The sequence below is a fragment of the Penicillium lagena genome (assembly GCF_028827675.1).
Source record: "Penicillium lagena strain IBT 129212 chromosome Unknown utg000001l_segment0_segment0, whole genome shotgun sequence".
NCBI classification, from domain to species: Eukaryota; Fungi; Ascomycota; class Eurotiomycetes; order Eurotiales; family Aspergillaceae; genus Penicillium; species Penicillium lagena.
In genome coordinates this window covers 2359409-2382870 of record NW_026623222.1, presented here as the reverse complement: position 1 = coordinate 2382870, position 23462 = coordinate 2359409, and the positions used below count along the sequence as shown (strand labels likewise).

The 23462-nt window shown below is 48.8% G+C and overlaps 8 protein-coding genes across 8 annotated transcripts; 5 read left to right on the top strand and 3 right to left on the bottom strand.

Annotated features, from left to right (window-relative positions):
* Nucleotides 1-6849: 6849 nt before the first annotated feature.
* Nucleotides 6850-7546, top strand: N7510_001033 (class II aldolase/adducin family protein; the record flags this gene model as incomplete). The annotated part of the gene is made up of 2 exons (XM_056972960.1): nt 6850-6949; nt 7002-7546. The coding sequence occupies 2 exons, from the start codon at nt 6850-6852 to the stop codon at nt 7544-7546; spliced, it is 645 nt and encodes a 214-aa protein (XP_056838077.1).
* A 1438-nt stretch (nt 7547-8984) lies between these two features.
* N7510_001032 (rRNA-processing protein UTP21) lies at nt 8985-12308 on the top strand (the record flags this gene model as incomplete). The annotated part of the gene is made up of 5 exons (XM_056972959.1): nt 8985-9101; nt 9161-10657; nt 10712-10954; nt 11008-11646; nt 11700-12308. 5 exons carry the CDS (start codon nt 8985-8987, stop codon nt 12306-12308), a joined length of 3105 nt encoding a protein of 1034 aa, XP_056838076.1.
* Nucleotides 12309-12439: 131 nt separating this feature from the next.
* On the top strand, nt 12440-14184 carry N7510_001031 (uncharacterized protein; the record flags this gene model as incomplete). The annotated part of the gene is made up of 2 exons (XM_056972958.1): nt 12440-12693; nt 12741-14184. The coding sequence occupies 2 exons, from the start codon at nt 12440-12442 to the stop codon at nt 14182-14184; spliced, it is 1698 nt and encodes a 565-aa protein (XP_056838075.1).
* A 593-nt stretch (nt 14185-14777) lies between these two features.
* Nucleotides 14778-15519, bottom strand: N7510_001030 (rRNA-processing FCF1 family protein; the record flags this gene model as incomplete). The annotated part of the gene is made up of 4 exons (XM_056972957.1): nt 14778-14859; nt 14912-15273; nt 15335-15386; nt 15449-15519. 4 exons carry the CDS (start codon nt 15517-15519, stop codon nt 14778-14780), a joined length of 567 nt encoding a protein of 188 aa, XP_056838074.1.
* Nucleotides 15520-15697: 178 nt separating this feature from the next.
* Nucleotides 15698-17608, bottom strand: N7510_001029 (uncharacterized protein; the record flags this gene model as incomplete). The annotated part of the gene is made up of 4 exons (XM_056972956.1): nt 15698-15872; nt 15926-16926; nt 16976-17129; nt 17199-17608. The coding sequence occupies 4 exons, from the start codon at nt 17606-17608 to the stop codon at nt 15698-15700; spliced, it is 1740 nt and encodes a 579-aa protein (XP_056838073.1).
* A 147-nt stretch (nt 17609-17755) lies between these two features.
* N7510_001028 (putative C2H2 finger domain protein) lies at nt 17756-19408 on the top strand (the record flags this gene model as incomplete). The annotated part of the gene is made up of 2 exons (XM_056972955.1): nt 17756-17859; nt 17917-19408. The coding sequence occupies 2 exons, from the start codon at nt 17756-17758 to the stop codon at nt 19406-19408; spliced, it is 1596 nt and encodes a 531-aa protein (XP_056838072.1).
* Nucleotides 19409-19509: 101 nt separating this feature from the next.
* Nucleotides 19510-21550, bottom strand: N7510_001027 (uncharacterized protein; the record flags this gene model as incomplete). The annotated part of the gene is made up of 4 exons (XM_056972954.1): nt 19510-19972; nt 20026-21017; nt 21086-21432; nt 21493-21550. 4 exons carry the CDS (start codon nt 21548-21550, stop codon nt 19510-19512), a joined length of 1860 nt encoding a protein of 619 aa, XP_056838071.1.
* Nucleotides 21551-21929: 379 nt separating this feature from the next.
* On the top strand, nt 21930-23383 carry N7510_001026 (cysteine protease ATG4; the record flags this gene model as incomplete). Its single annotated transcript, XM_056972953.1, has 4 exons — nt 21930-22452; nt 22506-22674; nt 22730-22957; nt 23008-23383. 4 exons carry the CDS (start codon nt 21930-21932, stop codon nt 23381-23383), a joined length of 1296 nt encoding a protein of 431 aa, XP_056838070.1.
* Nucleotides 23384-23462: the final 79 nt, after the last annotated feature.

The following is a 23462-nucleotide window of genomic DNA, read 5'->3' as shown; positions in this document are numbered from 1 at the left end:
CACACTACTATCAATAACCTCACAACAAACGGAATCCAGCACTCTGAAAACAGCTAATAAAGTTAGGCGTACAAGCGACCGTATTAGGTTCTATAATCGTAATTCAAATCGCTTCCAAGAGGCATTAGATAAGCTTGTGAAAGGAGCTAAAGCATAGGCTACATTAGCCTACAAATTGTAGGGGGGATTCGATCGGATAGAAGCTATTATGGCAACCCGCCACGCTCGCTATAATATTAGTCGTCAGACTATGCAGATTATAGGTATCAATCATATCATCAGATTCTATCAAAGAAATGAAGCGAAAAGAGTATAAGCGTAGCGAGAAAGCTAATTACGAGAAGTGAAAGCGGAAGTAGATCTTAAAAGGTATTAGTCAAATCAGGAAGCTTAAGAGGGCTAAGAAATGTCGTCAGAAGTGAAATTCTTAGCTATACCTAAGTCCTGTTTCTACTACATCTATACACTATGCAAATAATCTATATTTCCTGTGTGTTAGTTTCATAATTGATGGTTGAAATCGTACAGTGGGTAAATCTTTCAATTTGGGGTGGCGGGCCCTCGTTACGAGGGCCTGGAATTTGATGTAATAAATGCAAGGCCCGGTTACATAGTAAATAAGACATTCTTAAAACCTAGAAAAGAAAATATTGAGAAATTGTATGTAAATTAGCCCTACAATATACCTATAAGGCCTTGATTTTTATATAGTTGTAATGATGTCTATATAGAACGTCTATAATTGCAATAATTGTAGCCCATTAGGCAAGGAGCGGCTTACTCTACCATTATATATTTGGTATCGGTTATAGTCTAAAAGAAGGTATTTTTAGATATTATCTAATTTAGGTACCTATCATCGCTAACTAGGAAAAATAATTATCTATTCATTATAAATACCGTTCTATAAGACATAGAGACTAGGTTAAGTATTATTATTTTATAATATTAGATATGTAGTATTACCGAGTAGTAGGAGGCTATAAAGATTGTCGTAGCATAGCTTTGAAATCAAAAAGATAATATTCCTCCATATATTCAATCTATATAATCCATTAAAGCACGTAATATTATATGACCTACTTATTATATTTACCTTATTATTTTTATTTATAAGCCTAAACGAACTATTGTCGTATGCAAATTCCATTAAGATTTAGTATATCTTTATCTTATACTAAGTCGCTCTATTACCTCTTTCCTATCTAACCGGGGCCTTTCATAAATTACAATTTTTTAAAAAGGCCGGTTATACCATTTCAGTACTATTTTAAGTCTTCTTTACCAGAGTAGTAGGTTTCTATCTTAAGTGGTTATTCTATTCTTTATAGTAAGACTTATGTGCAAAATTACATGGTCATAGAGCCTTATAGAAATTAATTCATGTAAAAACCTAATCCGTCCGTAAAGTCGGACCTCCAACGCTGCGCGGTTGTGGGTCCTCATAGTTTAATGAAATTTCAGTCTTATGATAATGTTGACTTTTTGTATGGGAACCCAATATAATAATCATTTTCCATTTCCCCTAAATAACCCAAATACCCGCCCCCTAGAAGTCGGGCCCTTACCGCTCTCTCCGGTGAGGGCCTTCACACTCAGTTTAATGGAAGTCCCCCCTCACCCCCCGGGTCTATCGATAGAATAAAGTGGCTAGCCGTCATCTCTATTGACCGATTCAAGCTCTGCCTCTCTTCTCTGATTTTCTTGCTCCCTAATTTCGGTGCGGCGTTCATTTAATCTCCTAACTGTTTAGCTTCACGTTCATACTTCCGCCTGTTACTCACCCTTCACGATATCCCTATTCCGGATGAGGATATTCGAGTCCCTGACTCGTAGAGCACCCCATTTCGATGACTAGGCCTTAGACTTTTCAGCATTAACTAATTCCTAATTCTCTTAGTAGCGTATAAGATCGGTACATACCTAAGCCGCTAGCTAGGCCTATAGAAGACTTTCCTCCTGAATCCGCTTAACCCGACACTTTATTTTATTTAATTCGGGATAGCATTATCTAGGAAGCTCTCCATTGCCTTTGCGGTATTTTTTTCTTATAATTTTGCGATAGCTGTTAGTGGGGATTTGATTGTAGAACTTGAAGCGGGGGGTAGTATTTCTAGTGTTTCTAGATCCCCTTCGACTTCCCCCTTTAACTTCTCCTTTCCCTTGACGACTATAATTGAAATCCTACTCTAGAAGTTCATATTCCTCGCCCCTATTATGGACGACTAGATCTAGCCTATTATCTAGTCGAAGCTCTTAGCAAACGACCTTAGGATCGAAGGGCTAAAGTCCGTAGTGTTTGAAGGCATACCGTATAGTTAAAGTTATGAAAGTCTACATTTAAACATAGATTTTACGTAGAAAATCCCTCTTATCTGTGACTAATCTACCCTACCGTTTAGTCCAATTATTCTCCTTCCGATAGTAGTGCTCATATACGAGGAAAGTCTTAGAATTGAGAGGTTGAAGATAGTAAGATTAGAAGGGAAATAGTATAGGAGCATCCGATTCTATTAACAAAAGTTCATGAAACCGTACGTTATATAGGGGGTATAGCTATTAAGAATCAATAATCGATAGTGCGTGCGATATAGAAGCCGTGGTTTTATATAGTCGTTAAAAATTTGAAGCTATTAGTATACATATACCTAAATTTAAAAATTTGTTAGGCTTCCCCCCTAAAATAATATAATTCCTTACTTTATTATTATAGCCTGTTGGGATATCGTAATAGTATGCATAGTCTTCTAGAAAATTTTTCTGATATCGATACTAGCTCTTAAAATAGACTATGCCTACGAATAGAATCATTAGAGGCATTACCTAACCATTTACTACGATAACAGTTAACTACACTTAATTGCTATCACTAACTCCCATATGCCACTAGTTAGGACATTCTTAACCTATCTGGAAACTTAGTCACAACGTTCTAAGATTTTACTTGGCCGAGTTAGAAGCTGGTTTCGTCGACGTTGTAGATATTGCTCGGTCCGACTTTGATAGCTTCTATCTCATTAACCAATCTGTGAAACCACTCAATTATTGTTAGTAGTCTCTTAGCGTCTAACCTCTTCGCTTCGATAGTTTTTTGGGTTTGAAATTTAAAGGATTTAAGGAGGCGTTTTATGAAACGATATACTCAACTATTGCTAACGCGTCGATCGGAACCACTACGCGTCAAAATGTCATTTGCAGCGTACTCAATCTCGTACGGAAGAGGTGAGAGATTGGCACGGTCAAGTAAACGTATTTAGGCAATTAATGCCTGCTCTTGGCCCTCGTCAAGTGCCCTATTTGGTCCTATAGGAGCCGAACGAGATTGGCGGCCCTAAAGGTGTCCCTACAACTGTTTGTAGGGAATGTCAAATTCTTGGCCTAGGGGGGAGAGTTTTGGCTTGCCACGATCATAATACGCGCTCAAAGCATCAGCATTTCTTGCCTCGACTTCAGGACTAAATTTGGATATCGTGCTGGTTAGTTATTTAATACTAGGTAGAAATATTGGGGGGTAAGAAATGACTATTAAACTGAATGCCCGTTAGACTGATCTTGGCCCTCAGCAGCGAGAGCGGTGAGGGTCCGGCTACAGCGGGCGGGTACATCAGAGCTTACCCCATCTCTCACCCTGATCGTCGTCCTAATTTTCCTTAATACTAACTAGTTACGAGAATCTAGTAGAGAAGAACTAGGTCGTTTATTAGTAAATTAGTTATCTCCCATTATGATTTAGAAAATTGTCCATATTCATAGCATGATCAATGAGCCCAATCCTGTAGTTAGATATTAAATGTCCTTAATAATATCATTCATAGATAGCGATTAATCTTCAATATACCTGTATCTTATTGATAATTCTTTAGAGGAGTATTTAGGGATTATCTTCTCTAATATATCGAAACTTTATACTCATATAGTCTAACGAATAGTGTAGATAAGGTTAATCGTTGATAGGTATCTCATCTAGCTTTATATTTAGCCAGCATAAATTATCTCCTATATATTCAAATTATTCTATGGTTGAAGAGCCAATATTTACTTATAGGATTTAGTAGACGCTGGATAATAAGGGCATTTCAGAGAAGACACCCTATTAGAACTCTTAGATAGTCGAGATAGTAGATTTATAAGCAGAAAAGATATTTATTACCTGATAGAGCTACTTTTCGTCTACGGAGGCCTATTTTAGATAATAAGCCTATTTAGAAGAACAGCTACCCTAGTTTAATATTTATGATCAAAGTATGTATGTTAGCTTTATTATTAGCCTGCTAGATAGCCCTAAGGCTCCATCTAGGCCTAGAAACTAGGTCGGCCGATATAAGAATTTTATGCTATACGAATTAGATATGATACTAGTTTAACTAAACATCTATATACGTGCCAAAGTAGACCTAATTTCCTTACTTGTATATTTAACGGTCTGCTTTCCCTTTGTCTTCTCTCTCTAGTTTGAAGATTTTTATAGAAGAAGTGAAAGTCTATTACAATCTTCAATCACAATTATATTATTTTCTAAGATTAGTAAGACAATGAGAAGGATAATACTATATAGATAGCTATTTGGGGTTTTTAAAATCGCTATATAGCATCAAAGCCTGATCTATGATATAGATATCTACCATGGCCACCTCACTCGGAACATCAAGAGCGAGGTGGCCATCATCATTGGTCTTTGCATCAACAACAGTGCCGTGCATTGAGCCACCCACAACAGTAACCCTGTCACCATCTAGATACGGCATCAGATCCGGAACAACGGTGCCACTGCCCGGTTGACTGGAAATACGAAGATAAAATGCATCGTTCGTGGTCGTGTATCGGAAATCGCCTTGCCCAAAGCCATTCGGCTAATACTTGGTCCGAAAATATTTTCTTCGTGGGCTTTGATCCAAACTCTACACTAGAAGCAGTTACCTTCTTGATAAAACATATTAAATGAATGGATGAATATGAATCTTTTGGTATATAAAAGGCTAAGCCTAACAGATACCAAGTCAAAAGGCTATAATTATTAATTATGTTAATACTATAAGCATAGAGGGGAGCTATTTAACGCTACGAGATTTAGAAAATAGTCATATGTCATATGTATGCGCATAAGATTAGATAGCGGCCCTATTTGGTCAACATATTGTAGGTTCATATGAGTTTTACCTTTACTAGAGTTTGAACTATGTAGTGTAGATACACTAATTATTACCACTAAGACTTGACCAGTAGATATGAATTTTTAAATAATTAATTAATTGAAATATAGTAATAGTAGGCTAATATGTTATTTTATGATCTGTCACCACTTATGTTAGTCTTTAATGGTTCTCTTCCTTTAAAGCTAGCCCTTCCTTACAGAAGTAGTAGCTTTGGATACCTATCGTTTCTCTACCTCTAATACACAGTATAGTACTTTAAAACTAAAAGTAAATTATGTCTTAACGGGTTAGAATGAGGTCTGTATGACAATCTTAAGGATTATTTGAGATAATAGCCTAATGCCTAACCGCCATAGAGAGGTAAAGTCTTAATATATAGCAATAATAGTTTTAAAGGTCTTTAAGTAAAGGATAGACTAAAGTACTACCCTAACTAAAGACAACTTAGTCGGATAAGCTCAAGATTTATATAAACCTTTACTATAGCTTATACTAAATACTTACTAGCGTAGGAGTAGACGTATATCTCGCCTAGCTTAGGATATCTATTACTATCAATAAGGCTTTTTAAATATAATAGCTATTTAAGATTGACTATTACGCTGCTAAAGCTAATTATCGAAGCTAAATATGAATCTAATACGGCTAACATGGACATTCTAGAAGACTGGGAAGAGAATGATTAAGCCAAACATCCGTTGCCTATAGTCTATAAATGGATCGGAAGCGTCGTGGGAATATTAATGAATACGATAAGTATTGAGTCGTATTAATTAGTAGAAACACTCTCTAGTTCGATCTTAAATAATTAAATCTTTACCTTGATTATCAGCTAAATTCTTCAAAAAATAGGGCAAATCCGCATCACGTATAATAAGCCATAGGTTTCTCAATGTTTCACTATGTATAGTCATATGGGAAATGTTACGGCCTAATGGCCCACTAGGAAGGAGAACCGTCATCCCGATAATATGCCTAAGTTGGCCCTTGAGGCGTACCAACAATTTGCCTGTACCCTGCCTACTCAGTAGGGTAGTCTGTGCTGTAGGCGCATTCCTCGCAGTAGTATCACTCGTTAAGACCAAAAGATCATTACGACAAAACTCTCTAGCTTCGCCTTGAGTGGGACCACTGTATGTATGTACTAGTGCATGGAGATCCATCAGCTGCACGCTGCACTCCTTTCAACCATTGACGGGAACTGGCGGGACTAGGCCCCGATCTCGACAAATGGCGCAGCCGTAAGTACTCTAAAAGAGAGAGCCAACAACACTATATGGTTGCGCACTACAGAGTGAACCATCAGGCGATTCTGGGTGAAAAAAGTTGGTTGGTGTCCTGAAATATTCCGCCCCAGCATTCTAATCTCTTATCTCCCCGGATCTGCAAATCACCGTGCAATAGTGTAAGCCAGAGAACGGCAATAATTATCCCCGAACTGCCGCTCATCCTTCAGTATTCCCTCTACAGAGTCCCACCCCAGTTGGATCTTGCTACCACATACCTGATCAGACCTGCTCGCCGTTCTCTTCCAATAATCAATATCGGGATGGATGATTCAAAACTAGTGACACTCAGCCAACTACCAAAAGAGTTACTCCGCAAGTATATCGATGGCTGCCATATCCTGCATCACCATGGGCTAGTTGATGCCTATGGACACCTCTCGGTCCGACTATCTACATCAACTTTCTTGATGTCGAGATATCTCGCCCCTGCGCTTGTGGCGTCAGTGGACGATCTAGTCATCTACCGGATTGAAGATGGCCAGCCGGCTGCTACAGATGCTCCAAGAGGTCAGTAAGTCCCCTCAGATTGGCCAAATAATGATCTGACTTGACCGTATAGGATTCTCCGAGCGGTTCATCCACTCTGAAGTTTACAAGGCCTACCAAGGTGTCCAGGCGGTCGTGCACTCGCATTCGCTTGAAGTGGTTCCATTTTCTATCTCGGCCACGCCACTTCGGGCCTGTTTCCACATGGCCGGATTTTTGGGTACTGCCGTCCCTGTCTGGGATACCGCATCGGTATACAAGGATCATCCAGACGACAACCAGGATATGCTGGTGAAAAATGTGAAGTTAGCATCCGCACTTGCCCGATCACTAGGTGACGGTGCTCCAGGTATGCCCAAGCATCCCGTGGCATTGATGCGTGGACATGGCTTCGTGGCAACATCAAATAGCCTCGAAATGGTAATCTTCAATAGCGTCTACACGGCTCAGAATGCCAGAGTACAACGACAGGCACTTAGTCTGGGCACTGAGGTACAGGTCTTTACCGAGCGGGAAGCGCACGACACCGGCACAACAACGGGTCAAGGGGCTGTGAAGCCGTGGCCGCTTTGGGTGGCAGAGGTATCTAAGTCATCGCTGTACCAGAACCTAATTTAGACGGAATTGACACGTGAATTGAAAATCCAACTGGAAATTCTGTAGTTGGAGAGGAACTCCCGGACTACACTGAAAATGTTTCGAGGGGGGCAATGAGGACGTGTTTGTACGTTCTTGTCCAGCGAGGCAACCTTTGTCGGAAATCAAATGTCGATACGGAGTTGCTTAACTCCCTGGTATCCCGTTTAATTCGTCCACATTTAACCCAGTTCTGTGATAGGTAATCAGTGAATCATAGCTTAAAAAACCCGTCTCCGCGTGTTTTCTATGATCTTGATAGGTACATACAGCAAGAGAGGGCCTGGTCAAACTTGGCCTTGATCAACTCAATGGCTCCTGGAATCTCTACCCAGGCGTCATAGCTCAACTGCAATGCCGATTGTACCTCTTCCACACTGTTCCTCGCGTATGCCATCGGCTCGGTCATCAAGCGATGATACGGATTCAGCAGAGCTGGCCAAAAAGTGCTTGTTCACCTTGCTAATCCCCCGCAAACTGAGACTCAATCTGTGCCCTCAACTTTTGATTTCTGCCGGTCGAGTAGTATCCGTCATGAGATCGCGGTTGGAAGAAATAACAGCGACCCGTGGCACAGGTTGCTGGATCAGATCGAGAATTTCCCGAGGCACTTTTGCACCAAGGATGGAGGCCGACTGCTCCAGTTTTAGCAGATTAAACCAGTTTTTTTGGCTTGAGGAGGCAACGATAAATACATGGCTGAGGCTGGGAAACTGCCGAATAAGTAATCCACCGACTCCAACACGTCAGCATTTTTGATATCGAGAACGGCAGATCGGTGTCTCTCCCGCCATCTTTGGAAGCGTGGCTGATCAGGGGCAAACCACTTCACAAAATCGTAGCATTCCTGGTCCCTATTCATACGTGGCATGAGCGACGGCTCTCGATCCAGGACCCCCATTTTGTAGCCCCGACATACCCGTAGCATATCCATAAAGTGGACCAGCCGGGCTCCTACATCCGCCAGCCCGAGCCGAGCCCGCATATAATCGCGCGTGTCGGCCAGGCCCCGAAAGTAGCCGACACCGGTAGTGAAGGGTTCGCCTCCATAATCAAACTCCCTAGATGGTTGCGTAGGGTCTGCTCTTCTCTCTCCATGTCCTCCAAGTGCCTTCGGCTGAAGCTGCACGCGGATTTATGGACAGTGAGTCGATTGATGGTCGCTGGCGCAGTAATACTTCATTTTTCAACTTGCGTACCGAGAAATACCTTTTTGCTTGCCACAAAGGCCGCAGCCCGAAGGGAGGACAGTGACCACCATAATGTTGTAGTTAGTTTTGTACGTAGGATCAACAAACAACAACCGGCAGAATAATCCGCGGAGACAGACCGCCTTCCGACAAGGCGGTCAAGGTACTGCCCAAGAAAAAAAAGAAGAGAAGATCATCTTTCGTTTCCCCGTATCACCAGCACCAGAACCATGCCCTCCGTGGTCAACGAGACCTTCGATTTGCCTCTTGCAAAGAGGCAAAAGCGGTCTGAAAATCAATATGGCCATCGTCTCCAACATGGATCCAAGATCTTCTCTCCATTCCGAGTATGTTCAACGAATCAATTGGCCTACAGTCGTCCTCGAGCTAATCAAGTCGCGCGAAGACGTTAGGCCTTGTGTCCCCGACTGCGGTCCCATTCACAAGTATTCGTCTAGGGAAATCCACCTTCCAAATCACCACCTCCGTGGGTCATTCTCTCCAAACATATGACTTACGCCGAGGCCTGAATCTGGTCTTTCTAAGCCGGCCGCAAACCCCCGGCGTGATCACGGCAACCTGTGCATGGCAGGACCGTGTTTTCGCTGCTTGGGGTCACCCTCGGCCAGGAGCACCAGGTGGAGTGTGGGTATTTAAGCGTGGAAAGAAACTGGCATCTCTCGAAGACCCTCCGGCTCTCAATGAGCCCATCCAGCAATTGGTTGTGTTTGGGTCGTGGGTGGTCGGCTGTTGGGCAGAAGGTATTGAGGTGTGGAAAACGGAAACCTATGAGCATTATGCAAGCCTGCGACCCCGACAGATCGAAGGTTTCTCGGGAAACCTGATTTACACCGGGGTCCTCTGTAATATGCCGACGTATCTCAACAAGGTCTTTGTTGGACGATGTGATGGGGCCATCGACATATGGAATCTCCGGACGGGCAAGTTACTCCATTCACTGCTTCCAGCATACCCTGATCCCGGGCCTGTGACTGCCGTCCATCCGACCCCTGCCTTGTCCCTGATTGCCGTTGCCCACAAGAGTGGTGCTCTGTCGATCCAGAATGTTGATTCCGGACAGTTGGTCTTGTCCCTGAGAACCCCATCGTCTCAGGCTCCACCAGTGACGTCGATTACATTTCGGAGTGACGGTCTAGGTGCCGGTCATGATGGCCGGAAATCAGGTGTCATGGCTACCACAGCTAGTGGTAGTGGCGATATCACCATGTGGGACTTGAACGATGGGGGCCGTGTCGCGGGTATCCTCCGTGGTGCACACCGCATCTCTGGCGCGGAACTGGACCAGGGCGTCAATCGCATTGAGTTCCTGGACGGACAACCGGTCCTCGTATCATCGGGGAGCGATAATTCTTTGCGCACTTGGATCTTTGACGAGACTCCATTTTCGCCAGTCCCCAGACCTCTCCATAGACGAAGCGGACACTCCGCTGCTGTCAGTGCTCTGGACTTCTTGCCCGCATCTTCCGACGGATCCGAGTCCGGGGGTAAATGGCTGCTCAGCGCTAGTAAGGATTGTAGCCTCTGGGGCCTCAGCCTCCGCAAAGACAGCCAGCATGCCGAACTCTCTCAAGGCAGTGTGGAACGCAAGGCCAAACAGATAGGGTCCGCGGGCAACTCCAACTCCATGCCGCTAGACAGTCTCAAAGCTCCAGAGGTGACTTGCATCGCGTGCTCTCTCAACCGCGACGGTGGAATGGGCACTGCAACATCAGGCCCGATCTGGTCCAACCCCAAGTCCACCAGCACCGATGCTTCCAATGCCACTGGTTGGGAAAGCGTCGTCACCGGCCACCGAGGTGACAAGCTCGCGAGGACCTGGTTCTGGGGAAAGAAGAGAGCTGGGCGATGGACTTTTGAGACTGGCGATCGCACCGAGGTCAAGGTATGTGTGCAGTATAGTCTTCTAAGAAGAATGGGCACTAATGAAGAATCACAGAGTGTTGCGATGTCGCAGTGTGGAACTTTTGCTCTTGTTGGGTCGGCAGGTGGTTGTATCGATCTGTTCAACATGCAGTCCGGGCAATATCGCCAGAGTTACCCACCTCGGGCACTGAAATCCCGTGGTGTGAGGGTCAACCCCAGGGCCAGCAATGCAAAGCATACCAAAGCGGTGACAGGGTTGATGATTGACAGTCTGAATCGAACCGTCGTCAGCTGCAGTCTGGATGGCAAAGTCAAGGTATCGCTATCATCTCCTTCATCGCGTATACATGACTAACTCTTACATTTTAGTTTTGGGATCTCCTCTCCGGTACATTAATTGACGAGTTAGATTGGCACCCCATGGCTGCCGTCACTGGTCTTCGTTACAGCAAGGGAAGCGAGCTTGTCGCCTTCAGTTGTGACGATCTTTCGATCCGCGTGATTGATCTTGAAACCCGCAAGCTCGTCCGAGAGTTCTGGGGATGTGTCGGCCAAGTCAATGACTTTATATTCTCGAATGACGGGCGGTGGATGATCGCGGCTTCCATGGACTCGGTGATTCGAATCTGGGATCTGCCTACAGGTCATCTAATTGACATTTTCCGGGTGTCCAGCACCTGTGTCCGGCTCGCCATGCCATCTACCGGAGAGTTTCTAGCTACTGCACATGCTGGTGATATTGGTGTTAGCTTGTGGAGCAACCGCAGCCTATTCATGCCTGTTTCCACCAGAAACATTGAAGAAAGCGCTATCCAGGATGTCATCATCCCCACTACATCTGGGGAAAGCGGCGCGGGACCTGTTGAAGCTGCCTTTTCCGATGTTCCTGAGCAGATCGAAACAGAAGGTCCAGTGTTGACGACTGAGCAACTTCGCCACGACATGATGACTCTCAGTCTTGTCCCCAAGAGTCGATGGCAGGCACTGCTTCATCTAGACTCCATCAGGGTATGCATCTTTCCTCTTGTGTGGACGACAATTCATTCTGACCCGAATCACAGGAACGAAATCGGCCGAAGGAGGCCCCCAAGGCGCCTGAAAAGGCACCCTTCTTCCTCCCCTCTCTCTTGGGTACAAACAGCTCCGAGCTCACTAATGGAAGCAACGAGGCTGCTGAGTTGGGTTCGCTGGCCACCAGCGCCGAGGCAGAGCGTTCTCGGGTTGCCAAGTTGCAGGCCGCTACTCAGACTGGCCTCTCGAACTCTCCCTTCTCGACGCTACTAAATTCTGGTCGGCAATCTGGCAACTTCGATCCCTTCATTGAGCATCTCAAAGCTCTACCTCCGGCCAAAGCGGACCTGGAGATCCGCTCATTGGATCCTCGGGCGCGCGATAGCCATTCCGAACTGGTCGATTTTGTCGTCGCTTTAACTGGGCGTTTGAAGCTCCGGCGAGACTTTGAATTGGTCAATGCCTGGATGGCCGTATTTCTCAAGATCCACGCTGATACTGTGTCGCTGAGCTCTCACCGAGATGAGCCTGAGTATCGCCTTCTGCAGGCAGCTCTGGCTTCGTGGACGCAGGAGCAGCGGCAGGAAGGAAAGCGACTGGCCGACCTGGTGGGATACTGTCGCGGCGTGGTGGGCTTCCTGCGTTCCGCCCGTTCATAGAACCGATGTGTATAGATATAGCCTGTACAGTACATAGTAGCTAAATCCTGACTAAGAATCTCTTGGAGTGGATCTTTCATAGTTTTTTAAATCTCTCTCTCTCTGTCTGTGTGTGTGTATGTGTCCGAATTATGGGCATTCCCTACCTGACGAAGCACCTGCTCCCCTATGCTGACCCGGTCGTGTTGGGCGTGTCGGACTCTGAGTGTCCATCGGTGCAGGATGTGGTGATCGATGGACCCAGTCTGGTGTACCAGGTCTACCTGCGCCTCCTAGCCTGGTCCGAGCCAAGCACCGATGTGCTCGCCGTCCAACCGACCTGCCACCAGGTCAGTATCGGCGTGCTGGGCTATCTACTTCAATTGGCCAAACTGGGCGTGCAGGTGTAAGTTCTCAATTCCCTCTCACCATCTCAGTCTGATCCGCCCCAAGGCACGGGATATGCTTCGATGGCGCGTTGCCCATGTCGAAACGAGAGATCCGGCTTGCGCGGCTCGAAAAGTCGAGGCACCGCTTGGAATTGTTTCGTCGCACAGACCTCCGTTCTTCTGGGTCAGAGTCCTGCGGAGAGGCCTCGATCCAGTCGGCCCAGCTCTGGCGGAGCCGGAGTGTGCCAACTCGATGGAAGAACATCCCCGAGAATCCATTCATGGTCTCGGCGGTTTATGAGGACCTCCTGTGTCGCTGGACCAAGGGCAGCATTGCGGATCTCCATGGCGAACTCCCTTGTCATCTAGCGGACTTCGGAGAGCACCCGTGGGCTGACATCACAGTGATGGCTCCCGGGGAAGCCGATGCCATGTGCGCCTTCGTATCCAAACAAACGGGGGCCGCAATCTTGACAAATGATTCCGACCTTTTGCTCCACGACCTGGGCCCCCATGGCTCCGTGGTCTTCCTAGACTCAGTACACATGCCGGGGGCCACCTGGGAGATGGTTGAGTCCGATATTCAAGGGCTGAGATTATGCCCACATTCTCTCGCTGGTCGATTGGGAATGCCGAGTGTCCAACGGTTCGCCTACGAGTTGAAGAAAAACCCCCACCTGCATTTACCGGAACTTATCCGAAAGTCCAAGGACGATTTGGGAGCTCAGTCACTACCGAATAGCTATCATGAATTTCTCCAAGAATACCAGCACGACCTCGGCCTATCGTCTTCTAGGACTGGTAAATTTCTGGATCCTCGAGTATCTGAATTGTTTTGGCAGTACGAGCTTCCTGAGACTTACTGCACAATGGACCAACCACACGTCTACCTGGGCATCCTGAACGAGGATCATGCCAGACGGTGTGCATGGGAAGAGGGTCGGTTCTATCGGTCTCTGGGTTACTCTCTTTTCAATCTGTCACGTCCGTCTTCCAATCGATTTACAGTTGTCTGTGAATATGTTCGACGAGGTGGGCGAATTGTGGCGGATCAGATTACTCTTGCCGGTGCGAAGACAGTTGACTCGGACCTGGATCTTTTGCGAAAGCGCTTGAGCTTGGCCCGGTCTGTGTTTGGCAACGGCCTGTCCCCTTTAAGTTTTTGGGCGCTTTTTGCTTTGTCGGATATCTACCAGCACACCTCCGCCTCTTCGACGGCTCCCAGTGCGGCGAGCTTGGAGAGATTCCTGGTGCGAGGCTTTATGGCCCAAAGAGCCGAATGGGTGGACCATCACCTCCTTGCCCAGATCCAGGCCGTGCTGTATTCGCTCCGTATCCTTAGGCAGCTCCTGGAGATGACAACGCGGGACTCTTCCACCAAGTCCCTGCTCGCCGACTTACCGCCGCTCCATATTCTGGCCCGATCACGGCACGAGATGGTTGGAAGTTTCTCTGACCAGGACCTAGTCCATCGTCTGGTGGGTTGCATGTTCCATACGTACTGTTGAAAGGACACCTCAGGGGAAAAAATACGGTGCAAAAGAGGTTCTTGCTATATCAACTTCTGGCAGAATTCAACTCTGCGCCGACAAATCCCGGACTGACATATCACAAACAAAGGGCGAACAGCTCTGATGTACAAACCCAGTACTCTGCTATAAGCGCGCCGGGAAACCCACCCAGACCCGCGGTTCCTCTGCGATGCTTAGATGTGTATTGTCCATCGAATGGTAACGCCAGCTCAAAGATAGATGCGTAACGATAGATAAGACAGTCGCTCGTCTCCTAAAGCACTCCACACAATCACCAAGAAGCCCGAATCCATTCCAAGACCAATGGTCTGACACCCTACACCATCATATGCTGTTTGATCGTAGCTGCTATGCAATCGAGCGGAAGGGGGCGGTTTCCGAGCTTGGCGACCGTTGACTGCGGTATAGATCCTGCCTAGACATGCTTATAGTGGGCACAGACCCTATGTCTGCCGGAAAGTCCATTATATGGGGTACTGGGACGTTTGATGGTGGACTCGGGTGGCCTCAAACCAATGGTGGGATATGATAGCCGCCTGGAATGAGTAGTGATCTCGGGCAGCAATCCTTCACTTCTCCGGGGCATCTGGGAGTCGCTCAATGAGATACTTTCCCCGTGCAACACTCATGATTGGAGCACCAGGGATTTTCCTGTTGGAGATGTCAGAAAATAGATCTTGTTGGAAACGCTACGTTGACATACCGGATCCGTCTCTTGAGATCACGATCATTCGTCGCCACAATATACACGCGGTGTTTGATGACTCGGTCAACAAGACAATCATCCGCATATGTCCCTTTGTGGTCACACTTAACCCTCTCGAAGCGTGGATCTTTGGCAACACGCAAGGCCAATCGATATTTCGGACCGAGTTTTTCCAATTCGGCGAGCACACAATCAGTGACAATCGGAATGCACTTGGCATAAAGGCAATCCATCATGGTCGGGATAACTTCCAGTTTGTGCTGGATGGTGTGAGAGATGAAGTTGGTATCGACAAGGACCGAGTACGGGGGGCGAGAGCCGTGTTGAATTGGAAGAAAAGGGATGACGGGGCTTGAGGACTGCGATGGTGTGAGCTAACAGCAGCAACAGCAAGGACCGAAACACCTACGCTTCTCTGACCAGATCATCCTTCTCAGATTTACCTTTCTTGTCCGTCTTCTGATTTTCCTTTCTGGGGGTCCGAGTCAGTCAGGCAATCTGAAGAGGGGAAAAGGCCGGCGAAGAATGACGCACAGGCGATTATCACGCAATGTGATGGCTCTCTTAACTTGAGCATACTTGCGGGACTTCTTCTGGAGGCCCATGATGGGGTAAATGTGTGTGTTGCTTGAGATTGTGAAGGAGTGAGGATCAATGGGGAAGGGATTTTTTTTACGGCGGGCAGATCCACACCGCCTTTGCCGGGTTGGCAGCCCTAAATGGATGATGGATTGGGAAGTATACCGCGTGTAAAAAGATGTATTATTATTGAATTTATTGCTTTCAGTCCTCCGGATATTCATCGCGCACATTGCTCACAAATGTCCTGGCATCTTCATCCCATCGCTTAAAGTGCTTCCCGGCAATGGTCATCAGGCTCTCGGGCAGTTCGCTGACATGCGGCAGGATGAGTTCGATATTCTCCTCCGCCACATAGCGAACACTCCGATCTTCCACCCTAAAGAAGAGGGTCAGTTCCGCCATTCCGCAGATAGGGGTCAACAAGCTTACAGGACGTGATAGAAGCTCTGATGCCGACCAGCCTGGAGGCGATCAATGCCCATTCTTCTCATCCACTGCTCTCCAGCGCCGCATTCCGAATCCCAACCAGTGATGATGGCTCGATATTGGTAGCGACGATGCCGGAATACCTGGCCCACTCGGTATCGGATGTGCTTGTTCCCTGCGCTGCGTTTTCGAACCTGCTTGGGGATCTCATCCACTGCTCGCATAACGTGAAGGCTTTCCAATATGTGTTCATGTTCAAAGAGGCCGTCAAAGAGAGGCACGATATACTGCTCCACCAAAAAAATATCAGAGGGGAAATCAGTGGCAAACATTTCCATAAGCAACGGCAATTGGTGCCGGAGGTCCATCCGCCGAGCATCGCCCGAGAGGAGCATGATTGACCATAGCGCAGCATATTTGGCACTGACCATGTCTACGGGAGTGGTGTGAGAGTTTGAATTAGGCATTGAATAGACCGAGTTCAAGATGTTTTTGCCGCAGCGCAGAATTATATCCGAGGTCGGAGAATCCCCCAGAAGAGCAGGCTGGTGCGTGCTGGGTGCCCCAAGGAAGGTCAGTTGGTTTCGTAGATCTAAAACGGGAGTCTCTCGGGCGCCCCGAAACGGATCCAGATACATCGGCTCTTCTTCCTCGGTCTCCGCCATAGTGCGACCATCCATATCGCACCCCGGTTGTGGACGAATGATGACATGCACATGGAATGGGAACCCGCAAGGACGAGCATCCAGGTGAAGCCTCTGGGCCACGTAGCAGTATATCGCCGCTGAGATCAGTGGAAGTGAGTTGTGTCCCGGGCTTTGCAAGGCTAAACCAAGAAAGTTATGTTCCAAAGAGTAATACTCTCGCCCTGGCTCAATGCCGGTGAAATCATTCGTCCGCAGCCACGATGCAATGGCCAGTGCCTGGTCACGAGGGCTTAAAAGGCTGAAATCTGGATTGGAGGAGATGAATCGCTTCGTAATCTCATCCAGCAAGCCTCTGATCTGTGTCGCTGTGAGATTTAAGTCCACGAAGCAATAGGGGAGTACTCACCTCGTCCAGATCGCCACACCCAGTCTCCGGTACAAATAGGTCAAAACAGCCCAACGCTCGATCGAGCGACACCGACTCCCCGCGCCGTAGTTTGGCCCATTCTGGCACAGCAATACTCCGATGGAGGAATGTCAATAGCGCTCGAGCATAGTACCTTGCGTGAAGCGCCGGTCAACACCGAGGAAACAGTTATCATATCAGTTGCATTGCAGAGCGGGCCCACCTTCTCGCCAGATGATCCTCCCCCGTTTCCACCTGGCTCTCTCGCCACAGGGTATCTTTGGCATCATATCCATAATCAATAACGGCCCGAAACTTGTCGATGCGCCCAGTCTGGCAGGCCAGAGTACTGTCGAGGAGCCGGGTAACCGAGCGGTCAACTCGGTATCTTGACACGAAGAGCGTCTTCCAGTCCACTGATGAGACAGGGCTGGCTAATTTCCGGGCCAAGTCATGCCTCCGATCCCAGAATTGATAATGAGTCTGGCAGAAGTGACGCCATAGTAAGGGCTCATTGGTTACATGATTGAAGCGGCGGCTGCATTGTTCCAAGGCAGCGGCCGAGACCGGAGGCGAGTGGCAGAGGATGGAATGAAGGATCTCTTCTGGGAGGTGAACGAGAGACAAAACCATGCCTTTAGAGAGAAAAGGGGTAAGAGTGACGGAGGAAGAAAGAGCGAAAGAACAAGATCAATGGTGAGGTAAAGGTGCTTATGTAACGTTTCGGTGCGTTAACAGTTGCGAAGTTGAACAAACACAACTCTTCTGCTTCTTCCCACGATGGGCCAATATCAATCGACCGGCCAAAAGGTCTCCGGCCAGGAGACCCAGAAGGTCGACTACTACGAGCTGCTGGGAGTGACCCCCGGGGCAACGGACGACGAGTAGGTCAACCCAGTCAGTACATGAATGGACAGACACTGATCTACTGGGCTCGTTAGGATCAAAAAGGCCTATCGAAAGAAAGCCCTCGAGCTGCATCCTGACCGGAACTATGGGAATGTCGAGGAGGCCACCAGACTGTTCGCCGAGATCCAGTCCGCATACGAGGTGCTAGCGGATCCCCAGGAGCGAGCATGGTACGACTCTCACAGCGACGCCTTCCTGGGCACCAACCGAGACGCCGGGGCCGACCAACACTCATACAATGTCCGCATTACCACCGCCGAAGATATCCTCAAGCTCTTCTCGAAATTCAGCCCGCGCATGGACTTCTCCGATTCCTCGGCGGGCTTCTTTGGCGGTCTTCGCGAGCAATTCGATCAGCTGGCACTGGAGGAAAGGATAGCATGCCAATGGGAAAACCAAGACACGGTGGATTATCCCTCCTTCGGGAGCCGCGATGATGATTTTGAGGACATAGTGCGGCCCTTCTATGCTGCCTGGAGCGCGTTTTCCACCAGGAAGTCCTTTGCTTGGAAGGACGCATACCGCTACTCCGAGGCCCCTGATCGTCGCGTGCGGCGCTTAATGGAAAAGGAGAACAAGCGACTTCGAGAGGAGGGCATTCGCGAATTCAACGATGCCGTCCGGTCTCTGGTGGCCTTCGTCAAGAAGCGCGATCCGCGATACAAGATTAATGCACAAAACGAAGCTCAACGCCAGGAAACTCTACGCCAGTCCGTGGCTGCCCAAGCCGCCAGGTCCCGCGCGGCCAATCAGGCCAAGATGCGCGATCATGTCATGCCGGAATGGGCTCGGACGGAGGAGGAACCCGAGGAAGAGGAAGAAGAAAGCTCCGAAGGTGAAGTCGAAAGCTTTGAATGTGTGGCATGTCACAAGCAATTCAAAAGTCAGAAGCAGTTTGAGGCACATGAACGGAGCAAGAAGCATCTAAAGGCCGTGAAGCAGCTCTGCCGCGAGATGAGAGCGCAGGATCGAGAGCTGGACTTGAACGACGCTGTCTCTCCGTCCCAGCTCACAGTGGCCAGTGATAACGATGAACACCCCATCGCAGTTGATGCCAGTGTGAACGATTCTTGGGAGATTGCATCTGTGGATTCCGATGAACAGTTGGATGCAGCGCCTGGTCTGCGTGAGGACGAGGACGAGAATAATGTGGCCTCTAAGTCACCACACCTCCCCCTGGATCAGGATTCATCCAGTGATGATGCCGATTATGCGTCTCGGGAAGCTGTCGAGAGAAGGCTTCACTCCGACGCGTCCGAGGCCGAAGACTCGATGACCACCTTATCTCGACAACTGTCCTCGTCTGGGCTGGGTGAACCAGAGCCTCCGGCCAAGGTAGGCAAAGCCAAGCAGAAACGGGCCAAGAAAGCGCTTCAAAAGTCCACCGAGTCAGCTGAATCGGTATGCACAAGTTGCAATGAAACTTTTTCCTCGAAAACGAAACTGTTCGCACACATCAGGGAATTCCCCGACCACGCACAGCTAAAGAAGTCTACGGGTGGGAAGGGAAAGAAAAGACGGTAATGGACAGCCCGGGGCCCCTGTCCCCATGTCACGAAAATTCGCTTGCTCTATTATGTATGCATACATGTCTCAGTTCATCCACGCCGTCTTCTCTGGTGGGCTCAGCCAAGCCCGGCTCGGGTGTTCTTCACCACCTGCGCCACCGGCAACAAGATGCCTTTGTTGTTGGTGGCCCCAAGCGCGGTGCCAGTACTCCATCCCATTTTCTCCAACATGGCTCGGCCACGATTCTCTGCTCCAATCTCGGGGGCCGAGCCACCGACGACATCTCCATCCACGTAGGAAACGCCAGGACCACTCGAAGCCCCTCCCCGTTTGGCCTTGGATGGTTTTGATGAATCCTGGCCCCAGGATTTGAACAACCGACGGTTGAGCTTCCGCCCGGACAGGAGTTCGTCGACTTTGGAGATGGTCTTGCGTGTGTATCCGGGGGTGCGGGAAGTTTTGACAAGGATCGGACATCGGGCCTGCCCGTTGCCTTTGGACTGGGACTTGAGACTCACGACATGTGCCAGCTCGTGCACCATTTTTCGGCGCTGCTTGTTCATAGGAGGCAGGGAGAGACTGGGCGGAAATCAGCGAGTACAAGCGATGGATATGATATTATATGGACATACCTGCTCTTCGGCGACAGGAGGAACGCCCGCATCTCCGTGATCAATTCCTCCATGTTCATATCCTTTGGGTACTTGGCCTTCAAATCTGGACTTTTGGTGCTTCTCCCTAACAGCCCTTCGGCTCGTAGCTGTTCACGCTCCTTCTTCTTCATCTTCTTCGTTCGCCGATCATTCTCCCATGCCTGCTCCAGTTCGAACTCTAGTTCGCTGTCGGAGATGTCCAGGTCAAAAAGCGGCTTCTTTCCCTTGCTCTTTTTCCGTAGGCTGGGCCGATTAAAGTCCATGATATCAAGTCCATAGTAGGGGTCGGACTCGAGCGCATCTGCGAAAGCTGTTGCCGATACGAACCCATGTTTCTTTCTTTGTGCTCGGGTGTATCGGTCCAGTTGCTCCTGGAGCATGTCAATGTCCACCGTATCCATATCGTCGTCCTCGTTCAGGTCAGACTCCTCTAGTTCATCTGCTGTTTCCTCGTCTTCGTCCGATACAACGGTTGAGGCAAGGTCGGGGTCGAGATGCATGTTTGCCAAAACTAGTTTCTCGATATCAGAATCACTCGTTACTCTCTCCGTCCAGGTGGTTTTTTGTGGCTTACCATCGATAGAACTTTGAACATGAACCTCGCTTTCACTTTTGCTTTCACTTTCGGTTTGGGTATTGGGATTTCCAGGTGGTTCCGTTGGGACCTGCATTGACAGATCTTGTTGCGTTGTGGCTTTGTCGACGGTAATACCTCCTTCTATCTCAGGAAGCGTGGAGTGTGTGTCCTCGTCACAGTAATCACTGTCCATGTTGGCGATGTAGTCGGCGATCATGTCTTCCTCCTGCTGCGAGTACAGTTTCCATAGTTGATTTGGTTTAGGCTCGGCATGGCTCGTGGGATGGGTATCGGGCGTCTGATCTGCGTGCGCAGTTTCCTTCCGTGGCGTGGCCGACGTCAGGGGTCGATCAGCGAAGGTGTCGAGGAACTCCTGCAGCTCGTCTCCAGTGGTCTCGACTCGTACCGGTCGATTGGGGGCATATGGCGGCGATGGGGGGGCTTCCTTCGTCCGGGAAACACGACCTCGTCCTCGCTCGACGTGTCCAGGTCTGACCGGTCCAGCAGTGGTTCTGGGACAGAGAACCCTGTATCCTCGATATTTTGGCCTGTTCGGTCGATGAAGAATATGGGCGTGGAGTCATCTGTCGGCGGCTCAGGCTCGCCCTCAGTCTCTCTGCGCTCCGTTTCCGACTTCGCTTGGTCAGTCTGTGCTATCTGGTTGAGGTCTTTCAACTCGTCGCTTGGCTCCAGATCTCCAGCGCTCACGAATTGGACGGCCTTGTGGCGCAGACTGGTGGTCCACCATTGATGATGTGTTTCGGTGTTGCGAGCCTCTTGCTGCATCGTCAACCGCGGTGGCGATGGTCCTGTTGGTTTTTAGATAGTCAGCAGGCCAGTCCAGGAGAGTAGGTGTCAGTAATTCATACCAGGGTCCGGCCTGGGCGCCCTTTTGGCGCGAGCCTTTGTCTTCCCATGGCGGGCCATGTTTTGTACGGAGAGAAAGATTCGCCGCTCGGGGAGATTGGAGTTGGGTGGATCGCGGGCGGTGAGAGAGAAGCAGTACTGGTGGTGGGACATCGGAGTATGTATAGAACAGCAGATGGTTTGAAGAAAGGGGAATCTAGGCATGAATGACGGGATTGGTGTTGGGCGTGGGTGATAGCAATAGATTGGTATATGGTTTTAAAAAAAAAGAAATGGACCACTGTATGTATACGTCCTAGGCACATTGTCGTGTCAGGTGTACGCTGCGCAGAGATATATAATCACCACCGGCTGGCATATCACCTTCTCTCATCACCCACCCCCAACTAACTCTTTTTCTTCCTCACACTCCACACTCTCCCATCCCCAAACCATAGCCATGACCGGGGTCGATCTGGAGAAGTGCAAGCGCATCGTACAGTACTTCTGGGACCCAGAGCCCAAGAATGACGCAACCCCCGATGCTCCGATCTGGTGCCTGGGCAGAGAATACGCTCCGTCGCAACATACCGCAGACGAACCAATAGCAGTATCACTAGGACAAGATCAAGAGACTGATAGCCGCAAAGAGTCCCTTAACCACCAGACACTAGACACTAGCAACAGCGCTTCTGGACACCTCTCTGAACCTACATCTCACAATGGTCCCCCCATAACCACCTGGCCGGACGCCTTTCTGACAGATTTTGAATCACGGATCTGGATTACATATCGCTCTAACTTCACACCCATCCCCAAGTCCAGCTCACAAGATGCAGCGTCCTCGATGACGCTGGGCGTGCGCCTGCGGAGTCAGCTCATGGACTCGCAAGGGTTTACATCGGATACTGGGTGGGGTTGCATGATCCGGTCTGGCCAAAGCCTTCTGGCCAATACGCTCGCCATCTTATCGCTTGGGCGAGGTGAGCCATAATCCCCCTAACTCAAAGCCAAGCGAAGCTAATGCGGACCACAGACTGGCGGAGAGGTGAGCAGGTTGCCCGAGAATCGAAGCTGATCTCGATGTTCACCGACCACCCCGATTCCCCGTTCTCAATACATCAGTTTGTCCAGTGTGGCGCGAGGTCATGTGGTAAATATCCCGGGGAATGGTTTGGACCATCCGCAACGGCCCGGTGTATCCAGTACGTGCAAGTCAACTAGAGACAGATTCTCATCCATCGCTGACAGGGGCGATAGAATACTCTCCGGTGAATGCACAGATCCCAAGCTAAGAGTCTATGTAACGAATGATACGTCCGACGTTTACGAAGACAAGTTCACCCAAGTAGCCTGCGACGAAGCGGGGCTTATTCAACCCACACTAATCCTCTTGGGACTTCGACTGGGCATTGATCATGTTACGCCTGTCTATCGGGATGGACTGCGAGCGGCGCTACAATATCCGCAATCAGTTGGCATCGCAGGGTACGTTGCCACATCCGATGACACGAGCAAGTACTGACCTGGAATGATAGCGGCCGCCCATCAGCATCTCATTACTTCGTAGGCGTCCAAGATGACCACTTGTTTTACCTTGATCCTCATCTCACGCGCCCCGCGCTGCTGCCCAGACGGGCGGACGAACCATACACGCAAGAGGAATTGGACAGCTATCACACGAGCCGGCTGCGCCGAATTCACATCAAAGACATGGACCCGAGCATGCTGATCGGGTTTTTGATCAAAGACGAGGCCGATTGGACGGACTGGAAGACACGTGTCGGCTCAACGTCGGGGCAGCCGATTGTTCACATCTTGCCCCGGGAAAAACCACCGACGCAGGGCCAGGAGCGGAGGGAGGCATTGGATGAAGTGGAGGTGTTGGATGATTCGGATGCCATGGAAGACTAGAGAGTAAGATATACGAGTATGAGAGAATCAATGCAATGCAATCAAGCATTTGGAATTTCGTGTTCTAGTTGGGAGGTGG